We start from the raw sequence: 26,753 nt of genomic DNA, 5'->3' as shown, positions 1-26,753 counted from the left end.
TTCAGAGCTAATAAATAATGTTGGGTTAATGTTAGACAAAATCTGCTCTGTGCTACTGTTAGATAAGCTTATTTATTTACTTATTTCACCTGAGATCAATTAAAATTAAGTACAAGATCACACAAACACAAATTAATTAAAGTATTCACGTATTAACAAGGCTAAAAGTTTCCCTCGAACCCTTGTGTTACTGTACTCAGCTAAAAGCTAACGTAAGCATGCTAAACTGCTCAAAATGGCAACGTGAGCATGTTGATGTTGAGCTGGTATAATGTTTACAATGCTAGTTTTAGCATAGTAGCATGCTAACATTTTCTAGCTAGAACTAAACACAAATTATAGATGGATACATGAGGCTGTTGTGGATGTCATTATTATTAATATTATTACTATATTATTATTATATTATTATAAAGTGCTGTAGTATTGAGTCCTAAAACCAGGAAATCAGTTAGCATTTTGCACATCTGGTTTGCTCGTCTCAAAGTCCATGAGTTGTTTGAATTGTTTTTTGGTTAAATGTCTGACTCTAACTTTACAACTCGTACATTGATTAGTTCATAGAAAAGATGTACAGTAATTGTTTAGTAAGACGCAAGTAAGGTGGTGACGTTTAAGTCATGCGACCACACTGTAGTCTGCGCGGCATTAGCTTTTTCACTTCTTTCACTTTAATTTACGCTTCAAAAATCACAAAAGCGGTGTTCATCTGTGAAGATTATCTCGGTGAACAAAACGTGTAAGTATCATAAACTTGGACTTATTTTTGGTAATGATCCGATTAAAAAATCTCCTAGGCTTTTTGTCGTGGCAACAGAGCGATGCTGGATATTAAGGACATTCACTCAAAACCACAAACATCAGCCTCATGGCGGTGCTAGAGGACAAGTCAGGGGACTGCTTGTAGGTTTAATGATCACCTGTGTACAATATATATGGCTGAAATGTGCTAATTTATTAGATGTTGAGATATTTCACAGAGCATATGAAAATGTGTACCCTCTGGTGGCGCTAGACGAAAGGTCAGGGGATCAACAAACGCAGTATGATTCACCCTCTGGGCACCGTGAATGTCTTCATGTACAAATGTAATGGAAATCTATCCAACAGTTAGAAAGAAAGACTATTCATACTATGGAGGGAAATCTACATTTGTAGAATACATGTGACAATTAGACAAAATTGATAATTTATTTTCCATCCTTAATACCTAAGATCTACAACCTCTTCATGCTGCACCAAGTGTAAGTAAATTTCCACTTAGAGCGTGGATTGGAGTAGAACCATTAAGAGTTTGTGCTCTTGTGAAATGCAAACATTGCTTTTCTTGAGTTAAGAACAAAAATGAGTGAAAGACGCTGGTTACAGATTGGTGAATGATGTTCATAAAAAAAGGACAAAATTTGTGGAACAAGGACAGAAACATCTTCACTTGGTTTGATTAAGTTTTTTATTACTTCATCCTAATTCTCATAATAGACAAGCCTTCCTTTCCGACGGAAACTCTTGCGATGGTTCAGCATAAGCCGGAAGACTGTGTTGATATGAAGAGAGGATGGTTGCTGAGACGTGACTTTTTGCTGGACATCCTGCATGAGAATTCATTTCTTCTGGGCCTTCTGTGCAGCCTTAGTGACCTTTCCACTTCCGGGGGCCTTCTTGGTGACTTCCTTGATGACACCGACGGCCACGGTCTGCCTCATGTCACGCACAGCGAAACGCCCTGTGAGGAAAAAGATTGGACAAAAAAAGAGCTAAAGAGTTAATCAGATGCTAAAAAAGATATCATTCATAACCAAGGAGCATCCAAAACACAAAAACAAAAGTTGAAAGTGCATCATGTTTTATTTTTGTGTACTGGCTGAATATTTCAGAATCAGTCATGATGAATAAAGGTTAATAATTCTGGATGGATGGATCACAGTGGACATTTTCTGAAAATCAACTGGGGAGGCTATGGATCGACCCCAGTCTGTCCACTAGTCTGTCCACTGGCCAGGTTAATAATCACAACTCCGAAACGAAAACAGTAATGGAAACCATTGTTTTCCATGGCTCTGCCTGTAGTGACGAATCTCAATGTGATCTGGACCTAACCCACTGTCTTCACAACAAAATGGGCTGTAGCCAACAATTGTAGTAAATGAAGAAGAGAAAGCATTTTACTCACCCAGTGGTGCATAGTCAGCGAACTTTTCAACACACAGGGGTTTGTTAGGTGTCAGTAAAGCGATGCAGGCGTCTCCAGACTTGACAAACTTCGGGTTGTCCTCAATTTTCTTGCCAGAACGGCGGTCGATCTTCTCCATGATCTCGCTGAACTTGCAGGCAATGTGAGCAGTGTGGCAGTCCAGCACGGGGGCGTAACCCTGGCAGATCTGGCCGGGGTGGTTCAGGATGATGACCTGAAATAGTGACATTTGAGTGCGTTTAGAAAAGGTGATTAGAGTCCTCCTTCAGCACTGACTTCAGGCACAAGATGAACATCATTGCAGTTCCTGCTAGTGGCCAGCAGGGGTCAACAGATGTTCATGCTTACCTCAACTGGAATCACTTTTAAGAGTCACACTAAAATGACTTGTGGAGAGTATCTCGCCACCTTAATGCAGATATTTCTTTATAAGATGATTATTCAAGCAGGACATTAACATTGAGATTAGTCATTTCATTCTCTTATCATACTTGTTATTGTTGGTTGGGGTGTGTATGTGAGCATAAAGTAATAAATAAAATACATTTTTTTACACCAAGGAAAAGGACGAGTACCACAAAAAAAAAAAAGTCTTGTAAACTTTTGTCATTTTCTGTTTTAGGCTATTGTAGGCAAGATAGCCTAGAACAGAATGAGTAGCAACGTTAGGTATGTGATTTTAATTCACTGAAACCTTGAAGCCAAGCTTTGTTTTGGTTTCACGTCATCTCTATGCTCAGCACAAGTTTATTTTACCTCAAATTCACTTCTTCCTTTTCAATCTTAAGTTCCTCTTTTTTCATCTGCTCAGACTCACCTGGGCAGTGAAGTTCTCAGCTCCAAGTGGAGGGTCGTTCTTGCTGTCACCAGCCACATTGCCTCTGCGGATCTCCTTCACGGACACGTTCTTGATGTTGAAGCCGACGTTGTCACCAGGGGCAGCTTCAGCCAGAGACTCGTGGTGCATCTCCACAGACTTCACCTCAGTGGTCAGGTTGGCTGGAGCAAAGGTGACGATCGTACCAGGCTTCAGGATACCAGTCTCAACACGGCCGACAGGGACAGTTCCAATACCTGAGACAGAACCAGGGGCATGTTTAGTTTTCTTTTTAACAGTATTTATTGTGGCGATAGACTGTGTTCACATGCAGCTCACACACTGTGCAACTACACTGTAATAACAGTGAAAAGGGATGAACAAGGGACCGAGTTTCTCAACAGCCGACTTACACTATAATCAGGGAGCTTTCTCCCAATATTCAATGCCCTTGTCCAGCAAGCACTTATCCATGTTTTTCCCAAACAGCTGGTAAAAACATTGGTAAAACTGATGTGTCATTAGTAAGTGATTGTAAGTAAGTGATTGAGTTGGACTCAACTTGACTCCACTAATTTCACTGTTAAGGAGACTTGTTATTTGACTCAACAGAAAAGAAATGACTTGAGACTCTCACTCAGTTTAGTTTTGTGTAGTCTGGCTGTCAGTGTTTCACTCTTTAAAGGTCCAGTTTGTAAGGAGGCGTCAAAAGTACTGATGCTTTGGCAGTGTAAGTTGGGTCGGCTGCCATCTTTTTGGACCTTTAAAAGTGGTGGGAAGGGAATATTTTTTTGTTTTTTGTTTGATTTGATTAAATGTATTACTGAATTAATAAACAAATAAAAAATGTTGCCATACTTTTTGAACACGCTAGATAAAGATTTATAAGGATGTATAATGCATCCAAGGGGACATAAAGTGCCTTAAGCACAGCCCCCAATTACCTGGTTTGCATATAAAAGGTCAGAATTTAGTTTAGTGTCGAGGAGAAATGTTAGAAGCAAGAAGCAGTTGAAGAACACAAAGTGTAATTTTGCAGACGGTGAACTTGACTTAATGATTGATCAAACCGATGAAAAAGGATTATTTGCCGGCTCCCGCTCTGGCTTTAGCAACAAAATTAAGCAAGTGAAGGCAGAAAGTGTCAAAAGTGGTGAACATTGCGAGTTCAGCGACTTTGGTGGAGTTAAAAAAAATTGGTCTGATTTCAAGCCAGAGGCCAAGAAGCACATCTCTGCACACAGTGAGAGTGAGCGAGCTACCGTAGGAGGAGAGGGGATCCCCGCGCTCTCTCCGCTTGATGAGCGATCATCATCATGGGCCAGAACATCAGCACGGTCCTTGAAAACTCGCTCTAGCCTAAATTGTGCATTGGCAATCTCCTCTCGCAACGGCAAAGCAGCTATTGTGTCATATGGCACATCAATTACGCACGGCTACAGGCCTTTATTTACTTAAATAAAGTAATGTATTTATTTGTTCATCTACATCTACAAGGATCATTATCATTACAATTATCATAATACATACTGACCAACATATTTACAGAAGACAATAAAAACAAGGCTCACAACTCGTGCATCACTGTGTAATAATAGTGAAGGGTTTTTTAAACTATAGGTGTAATCCTAACACAATTTAGTGGGGAAAAAAACCCCAGCTGTGTTAGATACAGATTAAGGGGTCTACGTGTACAGTAATGGAAAAAGAAACATTTGTGATGTCGTGTGAAGTAATATGATGTGAGGTGAGGTGAAGTCAGTGGTCCTTACCGCCAATCTTGTAGACGTCCTGCAGGGGCAGACGGAGGGGCTTTTTGGTGGGGCGACTGGGAGGCAAGATGGCGTCAAGAGCCTCCAGCAGTGTCTTTCCGGTAGCACTACCTTCCTTTCGGTCAACGTTCCATCCCTTGAACCAGCCCATCTACAGAGAGATTTAAAGAGAGAAATCAGTCCATGTTCCCAATCATCAGGTTTAAACAAGTTGAACATGTCCTCACCTTTTCGCTGGTCTCCAGCATGTTGTCTCCATGCCACCCAGAGATGGGAACAAAGGCAACAGCTTTGGGGTTGTAGCCGATCTTCTTGATGTAGGCGCTCACTTCCTTGGTGATCTCCTCAAAACGGGCCTCGCTGTAAGGGGGCTCGGTGGAGTCCATCTTGTTGACTCCAACGATGAGCTGCTTCACACCAAGGGTGAAGGCCAGCAGGGCGTGCTCACGGGTCTGGCCGTTCTTGGAGATACCAGCCTCGAACTCACCAACACCAGCAGCAACGATCAGCACACCACAGTCAGCCTAAAATGAAGATCACAATCCAGAGTTCATATTTAAATAGACTAAAGCAAGATGAAAATGTGGTTTAACCTTGAGCTTTCGTGTATAAACACTATAATTTACCTGAGAGGTACCAGTGATCATGTTCTTGATGAAGTCCCTGTGTCCAGGGGCATCAATGATGGTCACGTAGTACTTGGCGGTCTCGAACTTCCACAGAGCGATGTCAATGGTGATACCGCGCTCACGCTCGGCCTTCAATTTGTCCAGCACCCAGGCGTACTTGAAGGAGCCCTTGCCCATCTGTTGAGGTCAAGACAACAGAAATGGATTAGAAAAACATAGAGAATAAAAGACAGGTGAGTCAGTGAATAAAGTTCATGTAGATCCAAACACATGCATGGCTTAATTTGTAGTACGATGTGCTTAGGCCGTTTGTCCAGTGTTTCTTGTGGTGGGATTGCCTTTTGTGTCTTCCATACGTAGTTACTGTAAGATTCACTATTATATTCAACTACTCAAAAATGTAGCCATCAATTTAAATCGGAATATTTGAAATTCTTTATTGTGTTTTATGTAGGTGACTAGAATAAATTCCTTGTGAGTATTTTATCGTTACTATTTTTAGAAAAAGTAATTATCCATTATGTAATATTGCTCATGCTGCTAATATTTTAAGAATGCAATTAATTAATATATATATTTGAGGCTGATTTTATTCACATTACTTTTTCATTTGTATGTTCACAAACGACTGGTCTATCTTAAGATTTTGGCCTAGTTTGCTTCCAAAGCGAAATCATGTTAAAGAAAATATAATTTCCTAATGTTAATAATCAACTGTGGGAAATTACCCAATTCAGCTTTAAAGTGTAATCAAAAATCTTAAATACACCACACTTTTCAGGTTTATTACTTCTATATTCTGAGGGTTTGTTTCTGAAAAGGGCTTGTTCATAATATAATTAATAGCCTTTATGATTTAAAAAAAAATCCCCTCTATTAAAATCTTTGACTTCAATATATCTACAAACTGAAAGAAGAATCATCATTTCACAGGAAACCCAATAAAAAAATAACTGTCTTAATAAAAGTACTCAGTTGGGGAAGTTTAATTTAAAATGTTTAACTTGTTCACCTGTAATATCTGCTTTAAAAACACATTGTAGATTGTACTTCAGCAGCAGGTGGCAGCAGTAGCCTAACTAAGAACAATGTGGCAGCAGTTAGATCAGCCGCGCCCGTTTTCCACACCTGTCGTCACACTGTGGGCCTCATTGTGTTCTAAATACTTTGAATATTTGGTTTAAAACTTGAATAAAGACATGTAGTGTCTCCACAACCAACCTCAGCTGCCTCCTCTCGAACTTCTCGATGGTTCTCTTGTCGATTCCTCCGCACTTGTAGATCAGGTGGCCGGTGGTGGTGGACTTGCCGGAGTCGACATGGCCGATGACCACGATGTTGATGTGGATCTTTCCTTTCCATTTTGAGCTGCTAATATTAACCAACATGAAGAGGAGTTAAGTCGACTTTGACATTTAAAATCGAAGGTTTGAATTCATCTGAGAGTTTAGCCGGTTGAAACAGACTCCAACGGTTATTAAGATCAGTTGAAGTAGCTAGCTAGCAGATAGCTAACGTTAGCCGTTAATTAGCCTACCACGATTAGCTACAGTCAAACCGAGCACGTGGGTGAGATGTACCCGGGAACTTTATGCCTTAGTACGCAAAATTAGCAATACCACACTATAAAGATACTTAAAGTCAAACATAATTGAAGTTTTACTAAGTAAAAAGTACAACTGCTAACTAGAATTTTAAATTAGCATATACACATGGAAATACCCCAGAACAGAACAGCTTTAACGTAAGTACAGTTACTTGAGTACATGCACTTAGTTACTTCCACCATTGTATAATATCCTCCAACTACAATCTATATTTAGGATAATCCTTAAACACACATTTTAAATATGTTCACAAGAGAACTTTTTAACTGGTAACACAAAAAGGAGGAAACCATCACACCTGTGGGGAAGCCACTGCAAATGGTTAAAACCATTTTTCAGAGTTTTATTAAGCTATGACAAATCATAATTGAGCTATAGAAATTAGTTTTATCCCACAATGGAAACCAAAGAGTTCATTAAAAAGCAAAGTCAACTAACTGTAATCATAGGACGCGTTATATGTGTTCATATGTCAAATCTGAAGATATTAGTGTTTAAACTCACCTGGGTTCAAGGGGTAAGGATGTGGTAGATGGAGGTGGTGGATGGCCGTCGACTACTGATCTATCGGTACATCGCTTGCTATTTGTGTGAAAGGTAAAGTCAGAACAACGCCTTTTCTCCTCCTCCTTCATGTCTGTGTCTACATGAATTTGCGCATCAAGCTGTGCCAGGCGTTGCACAGTTCCTCCCACTATAATCATATGTGTGTGGTTTGTCAAGTGTTCTCGACAACCAGTTATGCCAGTTGTTCTTGCACGTTGTTTAATTAAGGCACTCCTCAAAACTTCTTCCACACCATTTACACCTGGTATCTCTTTTTAAAACACATTTGTAGCTCTGTAACTATTAACTATATCAAAAAGCACATTCATGTACTCTTCATCTTGAAGAAAAGAGTGAAGTCCAAAACTGATCAATGTGTTTTGACTTGATTGACCTATTATAATTAGAATATACTCTGCTGTGTTCGTTCGAAGCTTTCGAAGGAATGCAGCTAGTTTGCAATCAAAAATAGTAATAAAACAACAAAGAAACATATTCATTTGGCAATGTTTAAGATTTTTATTGTTTTGGTTTCAACTTAATTATGATCATAGTTTCCTCTAAAAGGCACAAGCCTTCCTTTCCTGCGGAAACTTTTCGATGGGTTTTAATCAGCATAAGCCAGTCCTTGAGTAGAGAGCTCTGCCTCAGAGAAGACGGCGCTGGGTGGCAGGGAAGAAGAGGGGATGGGGCGGCCCGCTGCTGCTGAGACACGACACTTTGTTGGACGTCCTGCATGAGAATTCATTTCTTCTTGTCGGCCTTCTGTGCAGACTTGGTGACCTTTCCACCGGAGGCGACCTTCTTCTCGACAGACTTGATGACACCGACAGCCACGGTCTGCCTCATGTCACGCACAGCAAAGCGACCTGGGAGGAAGAGACGGACGAGAAAGGAGAGAAACAGAGGAGTTGATGAGAAGCTTAAAAGATGAGTCTTTTCTGTGTGGGTGCTGAATGTACGGTGCATATTATACTTAAACTGGCAGTAGACACGTTTTCTGCTTCAACGTATCATTATGAAGTTAATGTTGACTGCACAATGTAATGGATATAGCATCAAGAAACCATCTGCATTTACATCAGTTCCCTTTACACCTCACTATCACTATACAGTTTTGTCTGCCACAAGGAAAAAGGAAGTTTAACTGGCGACCTATTTCTTTTATAGACTTAGAATAAATTAACACAGTACTAAAGGTAGATATAAAGTAGGACGGAAAAGCATTATATAATAATTGTATGTCTTTAACTTGTATTTAAAACTGGAAGTAAAAAAAAACCCAAAATGTTAAATATATTCTGGAGCATGTCTAGTTACAATTTTAGTTCAAGTAAAGATTAGGAACTTTAAATCAATAAGGGATGAATTTTAAAAACTGATGTTTTAATCAATCTTTGGCTGTCATATTGATGATAATATTCAATATTATCAATAGATTAATATTGATAATCATTAAAAGCTGATAAAATATAACATTCATGTTTTTCCTCGATAAAAGTGCTGTCAAATAGGTGACATGAGCTATTCTTACAGAACAATCAACAAACAACAATTTTGTTTTAATCTAACGTTAGCTCTCTTTAAAAAGGTGATATGGTGAACCAAGAGCAACGCTGTAATTCATCTGGAGTGATGTTTCTGTCCACCTGATGAATGTAAGTCAAATATTTGCTTCCTTTTTGGCTTAGTTTTTGGTCTCCACCGACTCCGCTTGGAGAGATCTGGCTCTTTAGCTGCTAAATGCTCAGATATGTTCACCAGATAGTTGCTAACTGTGTCTGGGTTTTGTTTGGTGTTGGGCAGATAGCTCACAGTGGGTTTATCAGAGTTGTGTTACTGAAAATTGTTGCCTGTGGGTCTGGGGGCCAGATAGTGATTTTCTGAAAGATGCTAAAAAGCACATTTAGGGCATTTATTTTGTAAAATATTGATTACTGCAGCTTTTAAATAGATTATTTCCACAGCAGACATTTTGACTTGTCAGAGCAGGAAAAGCAAATGTCAAAATGTCTTCCATGAACAAGGTGTATAAAAGCAAACAAATTCTTGTGTCAACATTGAGTGGTAACAGTGTTTCACTCACCCAGTGGGGGATACTGGGAGAAGCTCTCAACACACATGGGTTTTCCAGGCACCATGGTAATGATGGCGGCGTCTCCGGACTTGAGAGCCTTGGGGTTGTCCTCAAGCTTCTTGCCGGAACGACGGTCGATCTTCTCCTTGAGCTCGCTGAACTTGCAGGCAATGTGAGCAGTGTGGCAGTCAAGCACGGGGGCGTAACCCTGGGAGATCTGGCCAGGGTGGTTCAGGATGATGACCTGCAGACAGATAGACATGAAGAGAGGTTACAAAATGTTTTCATTCGTGGGACCCTTGTCTCAAAACACAGAATTTGAAATTATTTTTCAAGCAGAAATCTTAACTGCGACTAAATTACACTGGTCTGAAGTGGATGCAGTAGCTTGACTGCACAGTAAGGATGTAAATAACGTCTTTTCAAATCAATTTGGCATCTCAGTGCTTCCAAAGACTTGGGATTATGCCGGACAAGCTGCATGAAGCCATTTTTATTTTTTCCCCCCAGCTATTTTAAAGTCTTAAAACAAGTCCCCATCTACTTCAGTTGTTTAAGAGAATGATGCAATGCTGTTTTGCTGTAGAGTTTCAGAAATGTTCTGTGGGCTACGAAACGTCACCTGACTTTCTATCAACCTGACACCGAATGTGTCATGTCAAGCAGCGCTTATATGAAACATGAAAAACTTCCATCATGAGCAGTAGGCGATTTGTGGGGGGGATACCATCCACCTTGTTAGCAAAATGAACAAAATGGGTCCCCCTTGTTAACCTGCCATCCCTCAAAATTGTTGAAAATTAGTATGAGTCATATCTTAGACCATAGTGACAGTGGCTATCTGACCCGCCACTACTAGACAAAGCACAGAATACGTTTTGAGCAAACATACCCACTCAAATCAGCTGTACAGAGTTATTGCATGGATGCAATAATATGTATAAATGGTCAAAGACTGTGAGGGTCTTGTGAGGGCTCCAAAAAACTCATTATGTCCGGTGTTTTCTGTAACGACTTCATGTGAAATCATAGGGAGATAGAGAAACGTGTTTTTCCTTATTCTTTCTCCTTTGCTCAGACTCACCTGGGCGGTGAAGTTGTCAGCTGCCATGGGAGGGTCGTTCTTGCTGTCGCCAGTCACGTTTCCACGGCGGATCTCCTTCACGGACACGTTCTTGATGTTGAAGCCAACGTTGTCACCAGGGAGAGCTTCAGTCAGAGACTCGTGGTGCATCTCAACAGACTTCACCTCAGTGGTCAGGTTGGGGGGAGCAAAGGTGACGACCATGCCAGGCTTCAGGATACCGGTCTCAACACGGCCAACGGGGACAGTTCCAATACCTGAGAGAGAACAGGAGGCCAAATGTTTCTAGTATGTCCTTTAGTAGTAATAATAATACATAAGGGGACGTTTGATGGACACAGGAGTGGTGAGCTGCAGAGTTTGGGAGATATCAGCCTAAAATGTATTTTTTGCCACTTTGAGCACCACAAGCCGAGTCCCATCTAGATCCATTATACTGAAGAGAAGGCAGACATCTCTACGAGCCAGTATCTCCAAAACTCAGCAACTCACATCAAAACAATCCACATGGATAGATAGCACCACAGGTAAGAGGAAAAATATGTATTTTTATTTTTGGGGTGAACTGTCCTTTTAAACAAAGGCCTTAATGAAGCTCACAGGAGATGTTGTCAGGTTATGTCTGCAGTCATTTTTTGAATTTGATCATCTCTGATCTCACAGTGAAATGTTAAAGAGAGTCGTGCTGCAAATGAGAAGAACATAAACGTGAACATACATGTCAGGTGTGGGTGTTAAGGTCTGGTACCGACAGTTTCAAATACAGTCTAACCTGTTTTAGATTAGCGCTCTGAGGAGTGGTCTGGATCAACTGTCAGTATGTGTCCTTATGTAAATGTCAGAGCCCAAGTTTACAGTATGACGCATCATTAAGGGAGTGTCCAATTTCACTACAAGCTGCTGTTACTGTTATCGGTGTAACTCTCAAGATTTCAGGTAGGCAATTCGACTCTGTGCCTCTTTGTTTGATTTTGACATTTTGTGACTGTGTTGTGGTCTATGTTTTGCTTTATCTGCCTATAAACTCATAAGTAAAAGGGATGGTAGCCAGCCAAATGTTCTGTTTTGATAGGCAAATTTCGTTTTCATCTGAGATAGTGAGAGAGGGGGAGTGACATGCATCAAAGGGTGTAGGCTTGATTCAAACTCGGACAACTGCGCTAAGGACTCAGCGATAATATGCCAGGTGAACTACTGCGGAGTGGTACCCATTTTTTTTACTGTACATAAATATTCCTGATGGCCTCACTGCCTGCATGATATGTGGCAACTTCGGTGCGTGGGTGGAGAACTGCAGTATGTTGGAAACTTGTGAGACGAAGGAAGAGGAGTGCTTTTCTGTTCTGTCAGCGACTGTGTCCGCGATGTTTTAAAAAGAACTTTTCCCTTTTTTGTGATCACGATGAGCATGAGGGCGGCTCATCCGGCATTGTACAGTAAGATTTCTCATCAATTTCATTCATTACATTGAGAGTTATGCTGCCTATGTTATACAGTCTCACACTTGGATTCAATGTTTGATGACATGCTGTATGTAAAAAGTTTGTGTGGAAAATTCATAAGCTGGAAAGGGAGCGTTCTTTTTCCTTGCACTGTGAGGGGAGAGAAATCTGTTAGCATAGACTGATCTGACACGTGGGGAAAATCAAAATGGCCTTATTCTCAGTTTCTTGGTTTATCAAACTGATGTCCTTTACTTTACTTTATGCTGCTGCGACTTTTATGTTCAGCTGACGGGATTTAAGACACTTGTGTTGGAAGCGATACAGAAGTGTTTCTCGGTCCAGCTTAGTAACTTTGCCATGGTGAGTTTTACATAAAGAACATGAAAGGACAGTAGGTTCATTTTATTTTTTTGGTATGCAGTTAAATGTCTGTTAGTAGGAAGTAGTGCCCGTTTCTGCTGTCATTATGTTGCTTCCTCTTCTTTGTGGTGACATATTATGATACGACCTGACACTCCTTACCGCCAATCTTGTAGACATCCTGCAGGGGCAGACGCAGGGGCTTGTCAGTGGGGCGGCTGGGTGGCATGATGGAGTCCAGAGCCTCCAGCAGGGTAACGCCGGTGGCACCGCCCTCTTTGCGCTCGATCTTCCAGCCCTTGAACCAGCCCATCTAACATTGAGAATGCAGACAAAGAGAGGACAGGAAAAGAGGAAAACTTAAAGGGGTTAGCAAAAGATGAATGATTGGTTCGAGAGGATTATTAAATGTGATCGTCCAAGAAATCCATTAAATTAAATGTGACAACACTACGACTTTGTAACAAGTCCCTCACCTTGTCGCTGGCCTCCAGCATGTTGTCTCCGTGCCATCCAGAGATGGGGACAAAGGCAACAGTGGCGGGGTTGTAGCCAATCTTCTTGATATAGGTGCTCACTTCCTTGGTGATCTCCTCAAAACGCTTCTGACTGTAAGGGGGCTCAGTGGAGTCCATTTTGTTTACTCCAACGATGAGCTGCTTCACACCCAGAGTGTAGGCCAGCAAGGCATGCTCACGGGTCTGGCCGTTCTTGGAGATACCAGCCTCAAACTCACCAACACCAGCAGCAACGATAAGCACAGCGCAGTCAGCCTAAAATGAAGATCACAATCGAGAGTTCATATTTAAATACATTAAAGCAAGATGTAAATGTGGTTTAACCTTGAGCTTGCATTTTCTTGGCAAGATCATTTACCTGAGAAGTACCAGTGATCATGTTCTTGATGAAATCCCTGTGTCCAGGGGCATCAATGATGGTCACGTAGTACTTTGCGGTCTCAAACTTCCACAGAGCGATGTCAATGGTGATACCACGCTCACGCTCGGCCTTCAGTTTGTCCAGCACCCAGGCGTACTTGAAGGAGCCTTTGCCCATCTGTGGAGGTCAAGACAACAGAAATGAAGCAGGAAATGAAATGAGAAAAAAGTATGAATCAGCCAGTTTAACTGCAGATTTTAGAGATAAAATTATGCCTCTTGATGAAGAAAAAAACAAAAAATTCTTACTAAAAACATCCTCTGAAAATTACCTCAAGGCTGGAGAAAACTTGGAACTAATTTAATGAAACTGATGAGACTTCTCGGTATGCTAACACGATAAATATTAGGTGTCACCCACCACCTCGTCATTCAAGCAGTTCCTAAGTAGGTGCTCATTCTAAATGCCACGGCGACAGTTACATCACATTTCCTGAAGTAGTTCATCAGTTGGCTCAGTGGGAATACAACCTTAAGTTAATCATCTAAGCCGACTTTCAATGCATAACAATATGTTTATCTTAGATACCAAAATTATTTGTGAGCATTCATAAATTTTAGCCCCGAATTGCTCAGTGCATTGGTGTTAAATAAAAAGTCTCTGCTGGAATAAAATATAATGTAAAGTAAGAGATGTTTACTGATTTAGATCATTAAACATTCAAATTAAAGGAGGTAAACACACTTAAGAATTTGAATTTCAAGTTAATTACTCAGCTGTTACTTTTAGAAGCACATTCATGTACATATTTTTTAATACAACTGATCAATTCCCTTTCCAAATGATGTGTTTGCAGCATATTTAAAAAAATTTTTTTTAGAATTTGCCATATTTCAGTATGCCTGAATATTTTTTTTTATCTCTCATATGGATTTCTAACTATTCTACTAAATGAAATACCCATTAGAGAGCATATGAAAGTATTTTTTTCCATATGTATGTAATACTGATTTTCCAGTCTTTTAGTATCTATAGTTACCCTTGAATTTAAGCTTTTATAAATGTTAAATATGTTTAGCATCTCAAACTTTAACAGGGATATATGTTAAAGTGATCAGGGCAGTACACATCTTTTAACAGTAGATGGCAGATTTAAACAAGTTATATCTGAGCAGTTACATCCACCACACCCGTTTCCCCACACACGTCTAAAGATGACACACTGTGTCCGGATCCACACTTTGTGTCCTGCGGGTGGTTTCTTTTATTGAAAAGTGAAGTTCAGTGGCGTCTCCACAACCAACCTCAGCTGCCTCCTTCTCGAACTTCTCGATGGTTCTCTTGTCGATTCCTCCGCACTTGTAGATCAGGTGGCCGGTGGTGGTGGACTTGCCGGAGTCGACATGGCCAATGACCACGATGTTGATGTGGACCTTTTCCTTTCCCATCTCGAGTTACTAGTTATAAACAACATGGGGAGTTATGTTGACTGTATAAATTAATAGTTCAGGTTAAAAAAAATGTCTCCGCTACGAGGTGAAGCAGAGCGTGACCACCATTTGGGTTCATATGACTCAGCTGTATATAATCGATAGCTAACGCTAAGTAGCTTTATCAGATTATAAACACAATATAGGGGAGTTATGCGCACTTAAAATTCAAGCTGTCATGTTTGTCTCTGAACAACCTTAATCGACAATAGGCTGACATGTTCACCATGAATATCTGTGCCATTTCTCAACCTTGTCGCAACTGCGGCATCAGCCGTTAGCTAACCGTTAATGATAAAACCGCAAGTAAGACAACGTCGTGTTCAAAATGTCGCTGTGTGGTGCATAGGCGTCTCATTTAGACGCGTCGGGAAAACAAACGTATTTTAAAAAACGAAACAAAAACGGCTCTCTCTTTCCTCAAAGTCATTTTCGGTGCTCGTTCACGCCACCGGAAAGGCGACACTGGCGCTGGTGAGTCACGCGCCATGTGCTAGATGCCGGCCTCCATGTTGCGCCGTGTGCGCAGAGCCGCCATGTTACCAACTGATGCAAGCGCGCGCACACAGACACTGTACACCCCAGCACTGGGGTGGAAGCATGCGCGTTCACGTGTATAAAGAAAGGACTACCATGACTGGCAAAAGGCAAATCTGACTCCTCATATGTAGTTTAAGATCATAGTCCGGCTCTTGAATTTGTGTTTTCTTTTTAGATCATCAGCATGTTAAGCCTCGGTGAATCAGCAGAACAGATCACGACATCCCATACAAAAATCTGGATAAGACATTGAGGTGAGCCAGCATGTTTACCAATTATATTTAACAATACCTTATTCTAAAGACAGCCGAGCAGCATCTGTTTTCTGTAGTCTAGATCCAGGCAGTGATTTTCTGACTGCAGCCAATATATGCAGATTCTATTCCCTGCCCTGAATAATACCGCAGCCTCTTTTTTTAAACGTGCATTTTAGCCGGAAAGATGAGCTAGGGATTTAAAAGATGACATTTTACGTACCTGTGCCCAGCAATAAACAAGACGTCCCTGATTAGAGCGAAGGGAAAAAAGGACAGAATGTGATGTGTCCAGAGTTTTTATACTGAACCAGAGGAGAGGGAGGGCTGTGCATGCTCTTGTTGCTGTCAGACTAAAATAAAGGGTGCTATTGGCTGGGGTGGCATAACTCCTATCGAGGCGATTGGCTGAAAAGTGTATCACGGCACACAGATAGCATGGTCAAAAACAGCTGCATCACAGCAGAGGCTCGCCTGTGACAGCAAAGAACTAAAGCAACTGCAGCACTAAAAAGGATAAAGACAAGCCAATTTCAATTTTTTCAAAGACATTTATTTTATTAGTTACCAGCAGCTTTCTTTCCAATTAATGTGGCATTTTAACATCAAGATACAGTTCTAAACCATTTCCAACTTAAAACTTAACTGAGAAGAAGCACTGTCATGTGATTCAGGTAAGTGACAATGCCACGTAGTTCTTTTTTCCTGCGAAAACTTTTGCGATGGGTTTTAATCAGCATAAGCCAGTCCTTGAGTACAGAACTCTGCCTCAGAGAAGATGATCCAGGATGGGGGTAAGGGGTGGCCAGCTGCTGCCGGCACACTTCTTGTTGCTGGATGTCCTGCACGACCATTCATTTCTTCTTCTGGGCCTTCTCTGCAGCCTTGGTTGTCTTTCCAGACACTTCCTTGGTCTCAACAGCCTTGATGACACCGACAGCCACTGTCTGCCTCATGTCACGCACAGCGAAACGACCTGGGAATAGAACAGGGGAGCAGTTAGTGAGTGCACTTCATGTCATTGCACAAATGGAAAGCATTTCTTTCGTGTATACAGGAGTTTAATGACTAAACATACCAAGGGGAGGGTAGCTGGAGAAGGGCTCCACAACCATGGGCTTCTGTGGGTGCAGTTTGACAATGGCGGCATCACCAGACTTGACGAACTTGGGAGCATCCTCAAGCTTCTTGCCAGAACGACGGTCGATCTTCTCGATGAGCTCGGTGAACTTGCAGGCAATGTGAGCGGTGTGGCAATCCAGCACTGGGGCGTAGCCGGCATTGATCTGGCCGGGGTGGTTCAGGATGATGACCTGTGGACAAATTTTTTTAAGTTAGACCTCTTGCAACTTGACCCAAAGCTGGAAACCAATTCATGAAACCCTTTTTCAAGCTATTGAAATTCACAATACACACCTGAGCGTTGAAGTTGTCAGCTCCCTTGGGTGGGTCGTTCTTGCTGTCACCAGCAACGTATCCACGACGGATTTCCTTGACGGACACGTTCTTGATGTTGAAGCCAACGTTGTCACCAGGGACAGCCTCGGGCAGAGACTCGTGGTGCATCTCAACAGACTTGACCTCAGTGGTCAGCTGGGGGGGAGCGAAGGTGACAACCATACCGGGCTTCAGGACACCAGTCTCAACACGACCGACGGGTACTGTTCCAATACCTGAGAATAATAATTGGTGTAAGTAATAAGGAAACGAGTGCTTTTGAAAAGTTTTAATTCATACCATTGTCTTGTAATCAAGCGTTACTTAATTCTTACCGCCAATTTTGTAGACATCCTGCAGGGGCAGACGGAGGGGCTTGTCGGTGGGACGGGCAGGTGGCAGGATGGCATCAAGAGCCTCCAGCAGTGTGGTTCCGCTTCCATTGCCCTCCTTACGCTCAACCTTCCATCCCTTGAACCAGCTCATCTGCAAAGAAGTGGGGAGAAAAAAAAAAAAAAAATCAGTCCATGTCCAAGTCATCAGGCTAACAATTTCAACACCTCATGGTAAATATAAGTCACCTTTTCACTGGTCTCCAGCATGTTGTCTCCGTGCCATCCAGAGATGGGGACAAAGGCAACAGAGGCGGGGTTGTAGCCGATCTTCTTGATGTAGGTGCTCACTTCCTTGGTGATTTCCTCAAAACGGGCCTGGCTGTAAGGGGGTTCGGTGGAGTCCATCTTGTTGACTCCAACGATGAGCTGCTTCACACCAAGGGTGAAGGCCAGCAGAGCGTGCTCACGGGTCTGGCCGTTCTTGGAGATACCAGCCTCGAACTCACCAACACCAGCAGCAACGATCAGCACAGCGCAGTCAGCCTAAAATGAAGATCACAATCAAGAGTTCATATTTAAATACACCAAAGGAAGATGAAAATATGGTTTAACCTCGAACTTGCATTTTCTTGGCAATATCGTTTACCTGAGAGGTACCAGTGATCATGTTCTTGATGAAGTCCCTGTGTCCAGGGGCATCAATGATGGTCACGTAGTACTTGGCGGTCTCGAACTTCCACAGAGCGATATCAATGGTGATACCACGCTCACGCTCGGCCTTCAGTTTGTCCAGCACCCAGGCGTACTTGAAGGAGCCCTTGCCCATCTGTGGAGGGATAAATTAGAAACGTTTTATTCATATTTGCTTCTAGACATCTGTTATTAAACATTTTTCCCAGTAGAGAATACAGCCCATAATTTTTCAAAGCACATTTGTTGTATTTGTTTAGCTGCCATGTTTGGATTACACAAGTCATGGTAAAGAGCCAACACATACACTAAAGCCCACTTCCATTACATCATTTTAATAACTTAACACAAAAAACAAAGCCATGCCAGTAGCTTTTTACATTATGAGACACAAGTATGGAAAGTTTATGTAACATTTCTTTAAAACACAGCCTGAGGCCTCCACTCAGTTTAGTGCACAGTCACTATAAGCGCTGCCCACGTTAAGCCCCACCCCGCGTGCGCGCACACAGTCGCTACATTCTCGTGCCGGGCAGCGGGGCTCAGAGTTTGGCATGCTGACGCCGCCATCTTGGTTCTTGAAATGTAACGGTTGTAAAGATTAGATAAAATAGCGGCTCACCTCAGCGGCTTCCTTCTCGAACTTCTCGATGGTTCTCTTGTCGATTCCTCCGCATTTGTAGATCAGATGACCGGTGGAGGTGGACTTGCCGGAGTCGACATGGCCAATGACCACGATGTTGATGTGGATCTTTTCCTTTCCCATTGTTGTAGTTTCTGTTTCAAATAAAAAACCCCACATCGGTTAGCTTTCATTTTCCAGCTCACCATTTTGTGTCAGCCCTGTTAAAATGTACTCAGTGTGCTTACAACAGGAAATAAACCGTTAAACTGAGCCATGGCATTTCGGGCCGGCCTCAACTTGAAAACCCATACTAGCAGTAACGTCACGGAGGTAACGTTTGTAAGTGCTTAAAAATGGCGATGAATACTTAAACTTCAAAATGTCGAAATTAGTTATAAGTCTCCGTCGTTGCTGAATAACGGTTTCGGGATTTGAGCCGCGAACAGGCGGTGGCTGCTTAGGCCTCACTCGGCCACAGGCCAGGCGAGACACGTGTTACTCCATGGGCCACGTCGTATAAAGTTACAAAGATCGCCAAATATTCAGGAGCCATTTCGTCCGGACTCCCCACACCTGTCGCCGGGGGATATGTGCAGTTGTTTCACGGAGGAGGGAGAAGAAATGCCTTTCCAGCATCCTCGGATCTCCGCTTACTCCGTGTCCTCTTTGTTCCTTTTCCCCCCACAGTCTCTCCTCCCTCGCTATCGTCTTTTTGTTAAAAAGTTCAACTCAACCACAGCAGCACATCAAAATGTAACGGCACGAATGAAGTTAGCAAACGACACGTGAAAGCTAATGTTAACCTTAAATGCTTATTCACGTTTTTTTTTTCAAAAAAAAGCCACAGGTTTGTGTGAAGTTACATAACGGAAAAGGCAAAGTTTAGGATGAAAACGAATCAAATAATCCGAGAACAACTTCTCACTTAATCTTCTTAAAGCGCCACAAAGAGTTACAGGCCCGCGGTCCTGCTCGCTTTCTACCATATGAATCAAAGCTGAACTTACCGGTGTTTCTGGGTTTTCACGGCCAAAGCTGCTGCCCCTAGCCAGGTAACAGAAAGAGGAAGAGTATGGGTGGACCGGGAGGTTTTATACTGAATGGGAGGCGGCCTGACTTCCCGTCGCCCTCCCCGGTGCGGACCCGCAAATCACACACATTCCTGCAAAAAACGTCAGCACGCCACCGGATGAACCGCTTGAAACATGTATGTTGTCGCACCGGGGATTTGTTGAGTTTTTTAGCCCCGGCGCTCAAACTATCGACAAAAGAGGCACCATAATGAAGACAATAAGAATGAGCCAGAAACACGGTGTGAGGCGCGGAGGCTGGCGGTGACCGCTGGAGAGTTTAGTTCGTCATTTGTCGGAGTTTCTCACACGACTTCCTCGGTGATCAGCTGCTTGATAGGAACGCGCTGTTGTCTTTGGAAGTTGTTTTGACTTCCTGGTGTGACATTTTCAGCTGGCCAACTGTAAATACACCGTGTCAGGCAGAAAATGATGGTAAAACACCATTAAGTGGGACCAAGTCAGACAAAAAAAAAGTTTGAGAATATGATTTAAAAAAGTGTTTCCATTATAACCTGATGCAGCTTCAAGCAGTTATTATTATACACACATAATTTAGGGTTTATTTATTCATTATTCACTATTTTTATGCTTGGCAATGATTAGTCTCTGCACATTTTCTCATAAAAGGTGCACTATGTAGTTGTGGAGAAGTTTATGTCTAAACAACTGAAATAAACAAACTGTTTTCCTTTGGTTATATGTGGCGGGCCCTGCCACCTTTCCAGCTTTAAACAGTGTTCTGGGGACCTTGTTTTCCTCTGAGAACAGCTTGTTTATTCACTTATGGAAGAAATAAACATTTCTCAGTTCGTATTATGACCTCATTAGTGTTGTAAATATTAAAACTGCATTTATAAAGTTTGAATTTCTTCTCCAAAACTACATGGTGCCCCTTTAGTTTAAAAAAAATCACCATTTGAATAATATTATTTACATACAGTCAAGACCACAGCAGCTCAGCACAAAGCCCCCTCTGACCTCCTCCCAGTCTCCCACCCACTGGCAATACTGGGACGACTCATCATCTTGACAAGATTATCTAAATCTGAGAGAGATTTGCATTCAAACAGGGAGCTCAGACTCTGAAAAGATGAACTCATGCTGTGTTCGAGACACCTTATCAGCTGGTCGTTTACATGGAGAACAGGCGAGTTAAACGTGATGTCGTCAGGGTGAAGTGTATCGTTAATTTGACTGATTAAAAAGCAAAAAATCAGCATGTAATAGTTAAGAAAAAAGCCTGTTTTGTCACTGGGATGCTACTTGCAGGTCAGGAGGTCAGAATCTGTCTCTTCCACCATCACTGTGGCACGCTGCCCGGTATAGAGGCAGCCGGCATCCTCACACACAATTATATATATATATACACACACACACACACACACTAACTACTCGCTCTGCTTTCACTCCAGTTCAGGTAACAGCTACTTGGACTTGGCAGCTGCCGGCTTCACTCAGCGGAGAGCAGAGCGACCACGAGGGGGGAAGTGGAGCGACTGGCCAAGACGAGGGCAACGAGGGAGGGAGGCGGTAAGACAACTGGGGGCCAGGAAGAGAGCAACAACTTGCTTTAAGAGTCATTAAAAGTGAGGGTAAAATGAGCAGAAGGGTGATTATCTCTGCTGGAGTCTTAAGGGAGCATTTAAGTTATTAAAAAGCACTCACAGGCAGACATCTTGTTAGAAGTATTTATTTATTGTTTAATTACTGAAGACAAATCCCTCCTAAAATCAGACACACAGACTTCTTCTGCAGGCAGATATAACTCACTAAGTTCATGCTTGATTTGAAACTGGCTTTTCCGTGTTTTAATTCTCTTTACATAACCTGTATGTCAAGGCTGTATGTCAAAAACTACGCCTATTGTTCTGGACGTACATCATGAAGCATAATGTACCTTTAAATATCTTCTCACTCCACAGCTTGGCACAGTGTTGAGCAACATCCATTCATAACCACAGGCTTAAAAATGTGGCCTGAGCAAGTTTAAATTAGCTCAAGTACGACATGGTGTGTTATAGATTAGCAACAGCAGAGCCTTTTTAAAAAGCTCTTTGTCTAAACTACTGTGTTGACATTTAAATTACATTTTTGGCTTTCTTGTCTTCATCAGGTCGTCTCTGACATTGTGTCTAGTTTCTTTACGTATCATCCATCAATAAGTGACATAAATCACATTTTAGATGCAAAGCTGTTCTTTTAGATTTCTATGTTTTTACATCATAAGAGGTGCAACATTTAGGGCCCAAATTGGCTCTCAGGTGACTCAGGTGTGTTGTTTCATAAAAGACTTTGGAGATAAAAGTGAAGACTATTAATGCAATGACATTACTTGACTAAAAGCCAATTTGGGCCTGAATTCTGTACTTTTTCTGTTGTAAAATACTAATTTTAACCCTTAATACATCTATCTCGATTGAATTACATCCTGAAGAAATATAAAATAGATGTATGATTAAAAAATCAAAGAAAGAAAACAGGTTGTCTCTTTTGTCGCCTGTTTAAAGTAATGTTGGACAAAAACATAGCAGAGAAAAACTCCTCTACTTCACAGGAGGTGGCTGGTTGTGCAAGTTTTAACAGTGACAGCTCTCTCTCCACCTGACGGGCCAAAAATGTGGACAAGCCTCTTCCCCTGAAGCCATACGTCTCCTGAAAGGAGGTCTTAACCATAGCCTCTGGGCCTGAGTTAAATGGCAGTTGTAAAACATCCCCTGAGTCTAAACACCTTGTTTAAAGTAAATTACTGTCACTAAAAGGTAGCTGAAGTGTGACGACTAATTGGGTTAAGGTAAGGCCCAAAAAACATGACAGAGAACGAGCTAAGATGGACACTGACTACTTGACCTGTTTTACCAGCATGTCAGGAGAGGTTTGTTTGTTTGTTTATGGTAAAGCGCCGCACACCATAGGTGCCAGTGGTGAAAAAATCTTATTTGGATCTCTACCTGCAACTACAGATCGAGTGTCCATAATCTCCTCCAACATGATTTTAAGCGACCGTAGAAGCCACTAACTGGTAGTCGCTTAGTTAGCTAGTGTCTGCATCTTCTTCTTTCCTATTTCATGTTTTATAGCGGATGGCAACCTAACGTTAAGGTGCATTATTGCCACAATATTATCTTATGTGTATTGCGGTACCCCCAGCGTCCCTCATAACACACACCTGCACATTTAAAGTCTGTGCACGCCTGTGTGCCCATGCAGCGTCTCAGTCACAGCTCGACTCGTAAAGAAATATCTGCTAATGATCCGATGGCTGAACAGAGCAAAGTACAACAGCTGTGCTCTTATTTCAGGCACTAAATTCGAGGAGAGAGGGGGACGTATGAGTGTGTGTGTCAGTGCCAATGTGTGTGTGTATGTGTGTGAAAGGGAGAATGTGATTCAACAGCCCGACTGGCAGCACGTCAGTGATGAGTCATCTGGTATGTGTGGTGGTTATAGCAACAGGAGAGATCTGAACGTTTTAACCATGGACTGAGAAGAACCTGCTGTTTGTTAGTACAGACAGAGACATTCTGATTTCCTGTCTTTAAATGCCAGGAGACATTGATTCATAATCAATTAATTTTTTAACCACCCAGTTTATTGATTGCAGTCATAATAGCCATGTTCCTCTGAGGATCTGCTTTGTGCACTCGTCTCTCAGACAGGAGCATGTTAAAGCTCTTTAAAGGCTCCCTTTGATTTAAATAATTCACCTTTTGACATTAAATCCATCAAATCTTTTGGATTATTTAAAGTAGCCTTTAATGTAATGACAGTAATTTTGTTACGATTCATTATTTGTCATTTTATTTGTGCCTTTTCTGTATGAACCACCCAATAATTGATAAAATGTCTTGAGAACATGATGCATCTAAAGAGGCATATCCTGCAGACAATACACTTGTTTACAGTTTGCTCCTCTTCAGGCACGCGAGGACTGAGGTCGGCCACTGATGTTGGACGGTGAGGCCTGAGGTCCCAGTTCATCCCAAGGGCGTCGGACGGGGTCGAGGTCAGGGAAATGTCCTATCGTGCAGTGGGGTACAATCATCCATCACGTGTGTATATGTGAAAGGTGTATATTATATGTGTATATAAGTTTATTGTCCTTACTATCTTTTTTTCCCTTCTATTTCATTGTCTTGCTTTATCTGATTCTTGAACTACTGTAACAATTGAATTTCCCAGGTGCTGGATCAATAAAGTTTTATCTTAACTTAAAACCACAACTAGCTTCCTTGTTTTGTCAAAAAATGTAGCATTTAAAAATTATTACTTGAATCAGTCTTTGCTAAAACTACTCATGTGAACTTCTCATAGACAGACAGATAGACAGATAGATAGACAGATAGATAGATAGACAGATAGATAGATAGATAGATAGATAGATAGATAGATGGTGGTGGGCAGCATCATCATCATTTTAGTCCTGGTACTTCAGAGTTGTCTTAATTTGCCAACTGTAAGAAACGTGACTTGATGTCTGTGTGGGTGCAGAAAAAAAAAGGCTCTGACTGGTTCTGATCGGTGCCAACACTCACAAAATCCCACAGCACTGGCATTCATGTGCATGCAAGCAGAGTTTAGGGTAAGTCAATCTAAATAGCAATGTCAGCACAGCACACTGTATGCAATTAAAATCACAACCCCGGGGAACAGTTCATGCAAATAAGGTGCATTTGCAACACACAGCCGTGTCCAGTTCACACTTGCAAAACAGCCTTTTGGTGTCCAGGCTATCGTCTGCATTTGTTTCACACCCGCAGTGTTGAGGAGAAGTGTTTGTCACATGAATATCAGAGCCTCCAGGCTACCGAGCTGCTTGGTTAAATGTTTGGCTTCTACTTTAGTGGCTGCAGGAGATTTCACACACATCTGGCACTGATTGCACCCTCTGGCTAGTATACAAGGGGAGGTCTCTTCTTCTTTCAAGACTTATTCCATTTTTTTAACCCATATGCTTTGAGCTTGATTTATAAAGTAGCTGTTGTGGATCTGTAAAGCATAATACAAATAAACATGCCTTTATTCATGCTATCGAGTGTATTTGATGAACCCTTGTGCATTAAAACCGGTTAATCCTTACTGCATGTTTAAAATGTCTTAAAAAAAATGTATTCATTGATTTTTAAATTGTACAATTATCTTTTATTTTTGAAGAAATGTGCATCCTGCTTCAAATAAAGGTAGTGAGGTGTCTGGTCAAGTAATGTGTGATATATTATAAACCATTTGACACAAACTGCTCTGTTCTCAGCTATTTCTCACTTTTACAGGTTTGTGGTAAAGCAAAAAATATAACTTGGGACAGGAACAGGAAATTGAGGGAAAGGGATAAAGATAAAGTACTGCCACTAGAAAATGAACAGGACTTCCTTTCAATAAATTCTTACAGGGTGTTTTTCATGATCAGTTTATTATAAATACTTCACAGGAAGCCAAATAATCGATAATCCTGGCTCAGCAGTGCTCTCTTGAGAATATTGCTCATAGCTTTGAAATGATTTCTAACAGCATTTCTGGCGTTAGAGGTGCGCAAGGGACTCAAGTATGGAATTTAAAAGAAACTGAAAAGGACATAAATGTAAAAAATAGTGAGACAGACAACTGAGCTAGGTTTTATAGAAAGAAAGGTTTATAAAAATTACATGCAACTGCTGTTTTATGAAGTGTGACATACTGCAGGGGGTGAATGAATTTCTTATGTGCAGAATAAATGCCTTTTCTTTAGCTTTAATAATGTATTCTACATGTATGGAGTGTATATTTGCTCTTGCAGGACAGTCACATAACAGCACTGTCATCAAACATTCATTGGCAAGAGTGAGTCACACAATGCCAACATGACTTCATGCTAGCTAGCTAGCTTCAACAGTAACACTGATTTAACTTTGAAATAAGGCTTGTTTGAGTTTTAAAAACACGTTGAGGTCTGTTGTTTTATAGTCGCGAAGTTTGAGGCAAATATTTACACAATAAACGTGACATTTAGCGAAGTGAATCAGCCAGTTAAAGATTCACATGCTAATTAAAGCGCTAATGTTGGCTAGCTGGCTGCTGCACAAATCCGTTGGTTTGGCTGTAAATACCCTAATAAACCCGCCGATAAAAAAGGGGGGGAAAAGTCAAATTGAGCCAGCTAAATTTAAAATAAAACAATATTAAGAGAAGTCATTCAAAGAAGACAGAGTAAATTGTCCGTGGATTAAAAACCAGTGAGTGGAATCAAATAGTAGGAGGACATGTGAGTAGCAAAAAGGGGGGAAGATAAATCCTGTTGCACCGCACGGAATTCATAGTGAACTTCCGGGTCATTCATCAAAAAATCTGATGCAAGCTTCAACACCAACCTGGCAACAAGAGCTACACCCAGTTAGCAAACTATGATCCATGTGTCAGTGTTGAGATAGATCATTTCAAACAGGACACACGTCTCTGTTCCACTTATGTAACTACCATGGGGGGAAAAAGGAGTAAAGTAATCAATAATTAAGGCTACACATAAGTATAAACACAAGTCTATACCCACTTTTTGTTTCTGTGGATTAAGGACTACCCAACTTGCTGTCTGATATTTTTCTCTGTGGTTCATTTATATATAAAGCTTATTGGGATATATTTGAAATACCAATGCTAAATATGCTAATAGGGTAAATATTTTAGACTAATTATAGATGAATCATCTAAAAAGTGTTGAAAAGTTTGACTGAAATAAAAAAAAATTCTGAAAGTATCCCTTACAAACATGCACGACTATGTTTAACTGTTATTCAAAATGTTTTGTTTCTTTATTTTCAACTTTTTTTGTTATTTTGCTTTTTCCATCCTGACAGCCCTGAGGTCACTGCTCGTATTGAGTTTCTTGCGCCATCTAGTGGCTGCAGGGAGGAATTTAGTGCCTTCAAACAGCC

The 26,753-nt window shown here is 41.4% G+C and overlaps 3 protein-coding genes and 1 long non-coding RNA gene across 6 annotated transcripts; 1 reads left to right on the top strand and 3 right to left on the bottom strand.

Moving 5' to 3' along the window:
- Positions 1–1,432: 1,432 nt before the first annotated feature.
- LOC311273100 (elongation factor 1-alpha-like) lies at positions 1,433–7,656 on the bottom strand. 2 transcript variants are annotated; one of them, XM_084379977.1, is made up of 8 exons: positions 7,524–7,656; positions 6,631–6,782; positions 5,407–5,586; positions 5,008–5,304; positions 4,781–4,931; positions 3,009–3,265; positions 2,171–2,405; positions 1,433–1,723 (listed from the first exon to the last, which is right to left on the bottom strand). In XM_084379977.1, exons 2-8 carry the CDS (start codon positions 6,769–6,771, stop codon positions 1,602–1,604), a joined length of 1,383 nt encoding a protein of 460 aa, XP_084236103.1. In that variant the 5' UTR covers positions 6,772–6,782; positions 7,524–7,656; the 3' UTR covers positions 1,433–1,601. The 2 variants fall into 2 exon arrangements, with proteins under 2 accessions (XP_084236103.1, XP_084236104.1); XM_084379978.1 differs by lacking the exon at positions 7,524–7,656 and having other exon boundaries at positions 6,630–6,872.
- A 401-nt stretch (positions 7,657–8,057) lies between these two features.
- Positions 8,058–16,056, bottom strand: LOC311273097 (elongation factor 1-alpha). The gene is made up of 8 exons (XM_084379975.1): positions 15,915–16,056; positions 14,712–14,864; positions 13,405–13,584; positions 13,005–13,301; positions 12,691–12,841; positions 10,724–10,980; positions 9,649–9,883; positions 8,058–8,431 (listed from the first exon to the last, which is right to left on the bottom strand). Exons 2-8 carry the CDS (start codon positions 14,853–14,855, stop codon positions 8,307–8,309), a joined length of 1,389 nt encoding a protein of 462 aa, XP_084236101.1. The 5' UTR covers positions 14,856–14,864; positions 15,915–16,056; the 3' UTR covers positions 8,058–8,306.
- Positions 10,924–25,037, top strand: LOC311273101. 2 transcript variants are annotated; one of them, XR_014624639.1, is made up of 3 exons: positions 10,924–11,011; positions 15,613–15,691; positions 21,264–25,037. It is a non-coding gene; the product is annotated as an uncharacterized lncRNA (long non-coding RNA). The 2 variants fall into 2 exon arrangements; XR_014624640.1 differs by lacking the exon at positions 10,924–11,011 and having other exon boundaries at positions 15,124–15,691; positions 21,264–21,437; positions 23,769–25,037.
- LOC311273099 (elongation factor 1-alpha) lies at positions 16,223–19,929 on the bottom strand. The gene is made up of 8 exons (XM_084379976.1): positions 19,786–19,929; positions 18,776–18,930; positions 18,110–18,289; positions 17,710–18,006; positions 17,464–17,614; positions 17,108–17,364; positions 16,770–17,004; positions 16,223–16,667 (listed from the first exon to the last, which is right to left on the bottom strand). The coding sequence occupies exons 2-8, from the start codon at positions 18,917–18,919 to the stop codon at positions 16,546–16,548; spliced, it is 1,386 nt and encodes a 461-aa protein (XP_084236102.1). The 5' UTR covers positions 18,920–18,930; positions 19,786–19,929; the 3' UTR covers positions 16,223–16,545.
- Positions 25,038–26,753: the final 1,716 nt, after the last annotated feature.

Source organism: Pagrus pagrus (assembly GCF_965226575.1).
Source record: "Pagrus pagrus genome assembly, chromosome: 17".
In the NCBI taxonomy this organism is placed as follows: domain Eukaryota; kingdom Metazoa; phylum Chordata; class Actinopteri; order Spariformes; family Sparidae; genus Pagrus; species Pagrus pagrus.
Note: the sequence above shows the minus strand (reverse complement) of the source record. Positions and strands in the feature narration are given on the sequence as shown.